The sequence below is a fragment of the Prosopis cineraria genome, unplaced genomic scaffold (assembly GCF_029017545.1).
Source record: "Prosopis cineraria cultivar Desert tree isolate PC_DT_omini unplaced genomic scaffold, ASM2901754v1 PC849, whole genome shotgun sequence".
NCBI classification, from domain to species: Eukaryota; Viridiplantae; Streptophyta; class Magnoliopsida; order Fabales; family Fabaceae; genus Prosopis; species Prosopis cineraria.
The window spans coordinates 21,204-32,538 of NW_026556174.1; the positions used below are offsets into that span (position 1 = coordinate 21,204).

The window sequence follows — 11,335 nt, forward strand, 5'->3', positions numbered from 1 at the left end:
CATAGGTAGCATATAATTAGAAATATGTTTTTAAACTATGAATGATTTAAACTTAATCCTGCTACAAAATCAGAAATAGATGTCTCCATTGATTCAAAATCTAATCTCATTTTTAATGCTTCAAAAATTGGCTATGTTAATTAAGTAGTAGAAGCACGTGTTGTAAGTGGTAGATGAAAAGGGGAAGGCTTGAGGCCCGTTATTTCTTGTGGGCTGCAAAGCTCATGGTGACACTGACGGCCCGGCCACGAGTGGTTGTCCTCACTCCTGCTTCGTCTTGGTCGTCATTCTCCCGATCCTTCCCCTTATTCCCTTTCAACTCCCATATTCTTCCTCTCTTTTCTTTTTTTTTTGTCCTTTTTAGTATGTTTTACTTTAAAAAACCATAATCCTTCTTTGCTTCTAGAATCTACTGCTCCGTAACACGTCACATACAATACTCAAGCGGGGTCGACTCTCGAACTGAAATAGCTTTCTCAATTTTTTTTTAATGTATTTACACAAATTCAAACCCCATAACCTTGTATTAAAGCAGTCGTAATTCTTTTGATTATAAGCAACGCTTGTTAGTACAATTTACTTTGCCTTCACAGACCTGGATTCATTTTTCTTCGTTTTAAATATATATAAAGAATAATTCATTAGCAACTACTCTTTTTTAATAACTTTATGTCATTAAAATATAATGGTAATTTAAGCTTTGATCCTCCAATTTTAAACTCTTTTATATTGCACAATATTTAAAAAAGAAATCAGATTATTCAAGGATAACAGAGTGTGGTTTGTTAGCTATAATGCTACATCTCAAGTGAAAACATCATATCAAGAAACTTGGGGCTTGCTTCAATCTGGACTGCCTCCTCCCCACAGTACTCGGGCTTCCTCCCCCTTCATCCATCTATTAATAATACATTAATAAACAGTTGTTACCGCCATTCAGTAAGCGCGTGCCACTCTCTTATTTTCATATGACCAAAACAAACCAGCCTTGGAAGTGATGCTTGAACTGATAGAAGAAGAGGTGGGTTGATGCATCGGCGAGATTCTGAATATTCTCGTGCGGGTGTAGAACCACCACCTACGTGTACAAACACAGAGAAACACACAAAAAAGACGCTTTCATTTATCATAATTCCAATATCAAATAAGCGGTGCGGAGTATGTGACCTCCTAGCTACGGGCCATCCACTCGCTTGTGTCGGTCTCGTAATGGAAGAACCGGACCAAACGAAAGCAGAAATGGTGTGCCGACACTATGAATAAAGGTTGGCTTCCAAACAAAACAAAAGAAAGGCCCAACCGTCCATCTCCTATCCTCTCTTCCATCACATCAACAACGCCACAAAGTCGCAAATAATAGCACCACCACCAAATTGCTATCCCAACAATTATCATTGCTCTGTCTGCTACCTCACACCCAAACAAATTTAAAATTAATTCGAATGCCAACACAACCATCACGGGCAGCCCGGTGCGAACAGATGAGACATCCCAGGAATAGGACCTTTGGTTTGCATTCTATGGCAAAGAGGAGCAAAGGGATTTTTCTTTTTCCATTTAAATGCCAATGCTTCGTTGCTTAAAAATATAGCATGTTAAATGCAGGTAATGTTCTCTACATAAAAACTTCAACTCGTCACTTACAGCCACGTCAGAAGACCTGTACAGAAGAACATGGGACATTTATTTACAAAGAGGTGATCTGGAATTTCGAAGGTCTTACTTCAAACTAAGCCGTGTGTGTTAAGGTGGGAGATCTATTTAGCCTCTGAAGAATCCCATTAGCCTTCCTTTTGGCCCTTGAAGTCCCACATTGTGCGAGTTCGGAAAGTGTGCCCTTGGCCTTTTCTTCTTCTCTTATTTCCTTCCATTTTGTTCTATCAGTAAGACAGATTGTGTATAGGATTGCAACACAATTTTCCTTGCAGCTTTCGGAGGTGCTCTCCCGTATAATACTGAGCAACAAGGGGACAACACCAAGATCGCTCATTTCTTCAACAGCCTTTGGATGGCTAGACAGGAGCGCCAGTATAGCCAACAACTCATCAACTAGAACACGGTTCACGATCTTGTTCAGGATAACTGGGACAGCTCCTTCGCGAACAGTCCTTCCTTTATTTTCATGCACCAAACATAGGCTGAATATCGCAGAGGCAGCATCCTTCAAGGCCAGTGGATGTCCCTCCTCTAAAAGCTCAATTAAATGTTTGATGGCCCCAGAGTTTCCAATGATGCTCTTGTTTGAATCAAGTGCTGATAATGTGAAAATAGCTGCCGCAGCATTACTTCTCGTTTGGATGGTTCCAAATTTTAAGGACTCAATCAGCAGAGGGATAACCATAGGACTCTCAGCAAACATTTTCTTATTATCATCATGAATGGAGAGATTTAGAACAGTAGTGATCAAGTCCTCGTGAAGGTCAGGAGGGATATAAGACGTACCGGGGGACAATGGACTGAGCAACTGTAATATCACATCGCTGGACTCGTTAAAAAGGATTCGAAATGAGGGCATTCGCTTTGTTAATAGCCGGAGCTCTTTTGCAGCTGCTTTCTGATCAGAAATAGACATCGACAATTTCTTGAGCAATGAATTTAAATGGCTTCTGTCTGCACCAGTTATTACTTCATCAATGTCCTGGACAAGCTTAGGCAATTCAACTCCGTTCTCTTCGCACCAATGTGAAATCATGTCACGGACCAGATGATTTGGAGTAAGGATGGAGTGAGAAAGGACTTGCTGTGTTTGAGGGCATGTCCTGTGGCCTTCATTTAACCATCTTTGGATAAATGGCCGATCATAAGTCTGCAACATAAAAACATGAATTAAGGAACACTATAATGAGTAACTATGTCCATACTGCTCTCTTCTTCTATTCCTTCCATTTTCCACTCCTACAAAGCACACAAGTGAAAAACTTTTAGAAGCACGGATGGAACATCACTAAAAGAAGCTAGTGCTGATAGCAGCATCAACTTCCTACTAACAATAATAATGTTAACGATCTTTTGCTGCCAGTATTTCCTTCACCAGAAGAAATCACATCACATGAAACTGAATCTCTATCTCAAACATGCAGGACTTACAAGAGCTCAACAAAAAATATATTTATATTCCCTTATATTAACCCCTTGATCCATCAAAAGAGAAATTTTCGAAAGAGCGAAACGGTTTGGACCACCCAATCAAAGATTAAAGCCTGCAGTTTGAACAGCTCTGTTGTCTTCAGTTCTGTAAAAGCCATATGAAAACGCACAATAGTAGAATTATCGGCAAAAGAAAACACAAGCATTTTGCCAAAGATGAGTATTGATATAAATGTTCAATCGATAATCACGTGAAAAAAGCAATCGCATCAGCGAAAACAATTTATACAGAGATTCCATGTCCATTCACTTCGTCAGGCAAGAAGTGAGCACAGGACTCAGAAAATTAAAAGTCACCGCGTGATTGCCAGCAGAGACCAAATTCATAAGAAATTATACAAAAACGCAGATTTCCGAAAAGACATGAACTAGTAACCCTCTGATTCTTGAGAGTCTTGTACATTTAACTCGCACGAACGCACCGAAGAGGTGGGTAATCCACAGGATTAGGATGGGAAAATGATAAGAAACAGGGAGATTTAAAAATAACCTGTCCGGTGGCCAGGATAACAGGATCACTCATTAGCTCTTGAGATATGGGGCATCGAAATTCGGGGGGAATAGACAAATCATCGAATTTCTGAGGGAAGGAGCCGGTAGATTTACATTTCAAATCCTTGAGAGCAGAAAGAGTCGTGATAGCTTCGTCTAGTCTGGCCAGCGGGAAATCCTCGGCGTCCAGGATAATATTGACGAGCCCCCGCAACTTTTGTTTCAAATCCAAAGCCTTTGCATGGGGAAACAGGGTCGAGTCGTAATCAGAGACGCCTATCTTTGCCATAGTGAGAAGAAAGCAAAGGGGATGAGGAAAAGGGAAGAGATGATGAAGGATGGAGGAACTAAAGGGGAAGAGCAGGGAAAATAGAGAGGGAGGGCAGGTCGTGCTTCATTATCTTGCTGCTCGGTTTTGTGTTTGCTTGCTGGATTGCAACTTCTCTGATGCTAGAAAATAGCCCAGAAGCAGCAGCATAACGAGTTGGATTTGGGACTCCTCTTCTTTCGAACCAGCTCGTTGCGTTTGCGTACAAAGCCATCGCAGCCACTCACGGATATGCATATGCCATTGGCGTGCTATGCAATTCTTTCTTTATTTATCCCTCTAGAATTCTTCCTTCACACCCGCTTGATTTCGGATTTGTCTCTAGCGTGATGGTTTTTTCAGTGGATAACGTAAATATTCTGGTAAGTGCTCTTTCGGTAAGACATGCTTCTAAAACCCTGAATCTAAACACGTTCTCGGGCCAGCTCATCAAATTTTTTTGCTTTACCCAGAAAAAATTAACCACTTTCAAGTTTTCTTAAATAAGCTTGTTTTTTTTAATTATCAAAACGATAACATTAAATTTGAATTTTTCTTTTGTAATATGAGAAGACATTTAAATCAATATGTAATATAGAATTTACAAGTCATAACAAGCACAGAAATGCTACGGATTTAAATTTTAAAAAATTGTGATTTTGTGGAACTATGTTTTTATAATATTTCTCCACAAATGAAATTATTTAAATGGTAGAAAAATAAGTTAAATAATTTTTGGAATTTTGAATTGTTCCTTCTTCCATGTGCTGAAGGAAAAAAATGAAAAATATAAAAATATTACTGATTTGATTAGAAAAAGCATTTTAAGTATATACATTTGAATTGGTGCGAAAAAAAAAGTATACACATTTAAATGCCTAAATTTTCTTATGATAATTTCAACAAAATTTATATATGTATAGTATATTGCATAGAAGATATATATATATATATATATATTCATGAGTTAAAATTGTGAGAAATCTAGGCAACTGGAATGAATGGATTATCAATATGATTTCGTAGAGCCACTTAATTAAGTTGAATGAGCTGGGCCATATTGAAGCCCCCAGCATGCAGCAATGCGTTGATTTTTTTTTTTTTTTTTTACTTTTTGCGATGTTGACTGTCAATGAGCATGTTTGGGTTTTGGAGAATGTGTTTTGTCTGGAGTGTATATAGAATTGGAAGGGTTTGATTATTACCCCTGATTAGGAGTTCGTATTTTTCTTTTTTTAACTTCGTCCTTCTTTAATATTAATCGTTAACTATTTGATTCTCATTATTACTTTTTTTGGACAAGTAATTTTGAAACATTCTCAAAAGAATATTTTAAGTAAAAAAAATAAAATTAATCATCCTCAAAGATTTGTAAAATGTCTTACATATTAAAACACAAGACTGAAAAAACAAAAAACAAAAAACTCTTGTAATAGAAAACAGACAGGGTATATAGGAGTTTAGAAAACATGAAAGGTACATCAGGGACTCAGCATCAATATATGCTCTCGCTCGCTCGCCAATAGCCCTTCTAGGCCTTGGTTTGGCTACCTCCCTCACTACAACATCAAATAATATTTATAAATTGGAGCAACTTTCTTACTTAATTGATTAGTTTTTTAGACTTATATTCATGATATTGATACTTTTATTAAGCGATTAGTATTACAAAAAAAACTATTTACAAAAAGTTTTGACCAACAAGAGACTTGATGAAATTTTACGAGACAAAGTTATCAAAGATATCGACTCTTGAACAAGGTGATATTGTCATAAATCTCACACTGAAAAGCTTCACAAGTTGAGGGGGGGTTTGAGTTCAAAGAATTCTCCCACCTATTAGGTTAATTTTTTCAGATGAGTTATAAAAACATTGACTTTTGAATGGGGTGATATTATTATAAGTTTCATATCGAGAGCTTCACCGATTAAGAAAAGTTTATAAATTTAAAAAATTCTCCCACCTAATAGATTGGTTTTTTGATGAGCTTTCCCTTTAAATTTTACTCACAACATTATAACGTTCTTTTCTAACATATGAAAGATCATTCAAATTGTAACATCCCGAAATTTTAAGACTCGAATTTATAAAAATAAAATAAAATAAAATATTTATAATTAAATTAAAATTTAGAATAATTTGATAGAGGTCCAGAGTTTAAATTTTTCTAAGCAAAAGTTTAGTTTTATTTTATTTTTTTAACTATGAAAAAAATTACCAAAGTTGACCCGAGCTTTTGTGCAATAATAAAAAATGTTGGGTCATTTCATGTAATTTTCTCCAAACTTTTGGATCAGCTTTTATAAGGGAAAAGAGATGCAAAAACGCAGAAAAAAAAAGGAAAGAACAAAATGCAGAGAGAGAGAGAGAGAGAGGAAGAAGAAAGGAGAAAGAGAGGGAGTTAGGCTCGGATCTAGGAGTCTTTGCGACCGTTGCGAGCTCGGCTACACAATAGGTAAACTCCCTACTTCAATCATCTTCTCTTTCTCTTGATTTTCTTCAATTTTTGGAAGAGGAGATTTTTGGATTTTGATCCCAAAGGCTTTATTCTTGTAAGCTTTTGTTTCTTGGGATCCTAGGGAGCATGTTTTGAGTTTCTATATAGTGATCTAATATTTTGAGTGAATAATTGGATGAAACGAGGTGTTTTGGGCACAAAATAAACCTTGAGAAATTGAGTTTTTGCTCCTCAATGGTTTAAGCCTATTGATTTAGTTATAATTTTGCTATTTGAGCCCAATAAGATTTAAATTAAGATTTGGTTTTCATTATAAGGGCTAATGGTGAAAGTTAGTGGCACTAAGTAAAGGTTTTTAATTAATTAAAAAATTATATAAATTAAAAATTAGCCTAGTGATGGCTAATAAATGGTTTTGGTGGTTAAGTGATACTATGTGAATGGTTGGTTTAATATATGGACCATTAGGGTGGATTATGACTCATTGACCTAAGTTGTGTGGTATGAGTTATAGTCTTCATTAATGCTATTTGTCATGATAAGTGATGTGGATCACTTATATGTCATAGAAAATTGTTGGTGGAACTTATTGAGAAGTAAGGAACAAGCCGAGCCCTATTTTGTATAAGGGGAACCCTTTTGGTACCAAAGGGTTGAGGTAACAGGAGAATTTATATTTTTTATTACTTTGTTTTAGCTATTTTTGAATAAATATTACTAGTTATCATGCATTACATGTTTTAAAAGATTAAATGTGCTTTATAAGGGGTTATGGGGTACTACTTTGATTATAGTGCAAATATGTTTTCTAATTGTTTAATAACAATGTTTTTATGGAAATGAGATTTATAAATATTATACTACTTTAGAGTGTTGAATGGTCAATACTCAGGAAAGGTAGACAAGAGTAAAAGGCATGATCTCGGTGGGAGTTCACCAATGAGAAGGTGTGGATTTTTGATATTCTATGGCACACTGTCAGTACTCAGTGTTGTCTTACGTATTGTGGGCTCAGTACACTAAAGTGGTTAGTGTATTGAGTGTTTGACACCTCTCAGTGGGGGAGGGAATCCAACATATGAAGTGTGAGGTTGAGTGCCTAGGCCAAGGTAGCCCTCACATGGAAAGTAAGTTGGGCTGGCTCTGGAAGAGAGTTAGCTTTAACTGCTTAGGATTCACGTCGAAGGGGCATAGGAGGTTCGGTGGATTAGATCATGCCTTAGATTATGTTTTGTGCCTGTGGAGGTACAAGTAGGTATAAGGTTTACTTGCGAGTTAAAGAGTGCCAGGGGGCATTCTGTTGGTCATGAAAGGCCATACCGGCCTAGGTCATGCATTCATGCATTTTAAATGGCTAAATTATATACTATGTTGAATTTATTATTCGTTTATTTGATTATGGCTTACTTTGTAATAATCAATGTAGATTTTACTGTTACTGAGACTGTGGTTGTCTCACCCCTTTCTTTTTAATATTTTAGGTTCAGGCGAAGGATCCAGTGGTGGACGGGGAAAGGAGCAAAGTTAGGGGTTTGCTTGTGATTTGTAAAGAACTACAACCCCTTTCTTTTGAGAAAATATATTGTAATGTATTTAAGATTAGGATGCTAGTAGGATATGATTATGTGTGTGTATGTGTGAATATGTGTGGATTGTGTGCTTGTGTATGAATTTTTGTCTGTTTGTAGACTTGTGGCTAGGAAACTTGGTTATGGTGTGTGGTTTGATGGATTTACTTAGTAGACCTAGTTTCTATTACAAGCAGATCTTTATTTTGATATATATGTGATTTTATAAGCAAATGCAAAGTGATTGCATTGCAAATGGTGTGCTATGGGCAAACATACAGCTTGGATAGAAAGAGTGGGTGCGTGGGCCCCACAAGGAGCTCTAAGCCAAGTGAAAATGTTTAGCATATGTATTTATATAAATACATGGTATTTGGATTGATTTCTGACCACTCTTGTATGATTTGTGCATTTTGGGGGTTTAGGGTCCATTTTGGGAAATGGCACCCGGGTGATCAAATTTTGATATATGGGTTTTTTCCATCATTTGAATGTTCTATCAGGTGTTTTTAGTCTTATTTGATGTGTCCAAAGTGTTCCCACAGGTTTGTGACCATTAGGATGAGATTTGGACAATTTTGAAAATGGTTTTTACCAAAAAGCTGCACTTTTATATCCGGGTGTCCAAATCTTAATCCTACCGTTGGATTTCTCTAAAATTTGGGTTACAAGTAAAATCTTTTATAAGCTTCGTGTGGGCTTTAGAATCACGTCGATCGGATATCGGACGAAGAAACGACGCACTTCGGAATTTGGTCTGGAGGTGCTGTCATGACAGAATGCTGTCATGACAACTACAGTGTTGATTTTGTAACCTGCACAAAATTCAATCCGTCCATTGGATCTTTTCAAAATTTAGTATGCTAATAGTATTCTTTAAAAGTGACATGTGGGCTTTGGAATCACTCCAATCAGAGGTCAGATGATGAAATGGTGCACTCCAAAAGTTGGTCCGGAAGTGCTGTCATGACAGCTTTTTTAGCTGTCATGACAGTAAAAATAATCAAATTTTTAACATGTTTAATTTTAAATCCGACCGTTGGATCTTTTTGAAATTTGGTATACTTATAGTACCCTTTGAATGTGATGTATGAGCTTTAAAATTACTTCGATCGGAGGTCGAATGACGAAACGGTGCTTTCTGGAAGTTGGCCCAGGAGGAGGGCTGTCATGACAGCATCTTTTTATTTCACTTTCGTCTAGCTTGCTTCCGCGTGCTATAGGTAAAACCTATAAATTTTTTTTTTAAAAGGCTTTAAATATTTACTTTGCAATTGTGTATTTGCTTAGTGATTTAAATGGTTTGTTTCCTAAGTTAGTTTTAGGATTAATTCCTTAACCACACTTAGTTTATTTGAATTGTGTGATTTTTGAATAACACTCGGGGTAAGTGTTATACAAATACGTGCAGCAGGCGAATAAGGCTGAAGACTAGCTTCCTCCTAGGAGCTCATGGCATTGAATGAAAATTTCGTACGTTCATGATCCACCTTAGCATTGTAAAATGCTTGTTTGTCATTTTTTGTTTTGTATGAACCTTTTTGCCATCTCTCTGGTCTTTGGATGAAAAAAAATGTGAATCTAAAGCGCAGGGGAAATGAGAATGACATGGACTGAAGGATAATAATACTACAAAAACCTCTTCAACTTGCGGAATGATAATTAATGTCTTTTTTCCCTTTAACAAAAAGCCTATGGACCAAAATGCCCTCTCTCGATTGAAAATAAAGTAACCTTTAGGAATTAATAGCCTAAGGTAAATTCAATTGTAATACACAACTTTTTTATACCGTTGTGTAATTTGAATTTTAAAATCCAAAAGTTGAATTTCAAAAACAAGAATAATGCAACTGTAAATCATAAAAGCCTACTTACAATTAAACTTTCGATTTTTACAAATAACTAAATAAGAATCTAATTTTCATAGGTCTTCCCAACCGTGTAGTGAATGTAGTTCAAATCCTGTTTGAATTGAAAAATTTAGATTTAAATTTTAAATTAAAAATTTATATATTTAAAATCCTTTCTTACTTTAGTGTGAAAAGCGTTTAAATTTTAAAAAACTAGAAAAAAGAAAATGAGAAATGAAAAGAAGAGAACAAGAGGTTCTCTCCTAATGATGCATTAACCTATACACTATCACTTCAAAGATGCGCTGTGAGGGGACATGGCATGTCATGAGACCATCACTTGTACTGAAACCAACATACTGCCCCTTTTTAATGAGTTCAGCCTTGCGAGTCCACAGTGTTTCCCTGGAAAACGAATTAAAAATTGGTAGAATTATAGTTAAGTCTTTGGCAATTTTTTTAAATAAATTATAAATGTTAGTTTAGATAGTCATAAACAAGATCTAAAATTTACATTTCAAACTAGAATATTTTATCAGCGATTAAAATTTCTAAAATTAATGTCAACTCACTCTTCTAGAAAACATTTATTGATGATCTATTTGTCATTAATTTTTTATCTGCCTATTTGGATAGAAAAATTAATCGATTTTAGAGGCAAAATCACTGTTGAAATGAAAATTATCCAAACACCAAAACTTTGTGCTAATCGATTATGAAGCCATTAATGATTATTCAAATAAGCTATAGGTAATTATACCATTAGATTAGAATGTTAATTATTTATCAAAGATGACCTGCCTGATTTTAATTTTGTGTATCATGAAAGAAAAGATAAAATAAAGCATGAGAAAGATCATCACATTGATGGCTACTTACCTTTATCATTATCTATAACATTTTTATCAATATGACTTCTATTCATAATGTCATTAAAAATCAACTTTTATATTATCATTTTTATTCATTATTGTTAAATTAATATTTAATATTTAAGAATTAAATTTTTTTCTTTTATTAAATTTATTTAAACTGAAATATATTAAGTTACTTATTTACGTAAATTAAAATATTAATATTAATACAATTTAAATTTTTATAATTAATCAGATATATAATTTAAATAATATATTTTACTTCTTAAATAAAATTTAAAAAATTTAATAATATTATATACAAATTTATTGATAATTTAATTTTAAAAAGCAATGTTTTTTATGATAATTTACACAATTAAAATTAATTTTGATTAAATTATTCAAACATTTTTAATTTTGTAAATTAATTTCAAAAAACAATATCCAAACATATTATATTATAATATAATCAATTATAATTAAAATCAATTATATTAATTAACTATTTTTATAATTAATTATACTCAATTGAAATTTAAATGGGCTCAATATCCAATTGTCATTCTCCCTTAAAAACTCAAATGACCCAGGGAACCACATAATCTTTCACAGTATAAAGCACGAAATCAAACAATAATAAGAAAGAACACACGCG

At 34.6% G+C, this 11,335-nt stretch overlaps 1 protein-coding gene across 4 annotated transcripts; it reads right to left on the reverse strand.

The window, feature by feature from the left end:
* Window positions 1-739: 739 nt before the first annotated feature.
* LOC129298557 (U-box domain-containing protein 9-like) lies at window positions 740-4,303 on the reverse strand. 4 transcript variants are annotated; one of them, XM_054936977.1, is made up of 2 exons: window positions 3,638-4,303; window positions 740-2,806 (listed from the first exon to the last, which is right to left on the reverse strand). In XM_054936977.1, exons 1-2 carry the CDS (start codon window positions 3,926-3,928, stop codon window positions 1,730-1,732), a joined length of 1,368 nt encoding a protein of 455 aa, XP_054792952.1. In that variant the 5' UTR covers window positions 3,929-4,303; the 3' UTR covers window positions 740-1,729. The 4 variants fall into 4 exon arrangements, with proteins under 4 accessions (XP_054792952.1, XP_054792955.1, XP_054792953.1 ...); XM_054936980.1 differs by having other exon boundaries at window positions 3,754-3,894; XM_054936978.1 differs by having other exon boundaries at window positions 740-2,895; window positions 3,638-3,777.
* Window positions 4,304-11,335: the final 7,032 nt, after the last annotated feature.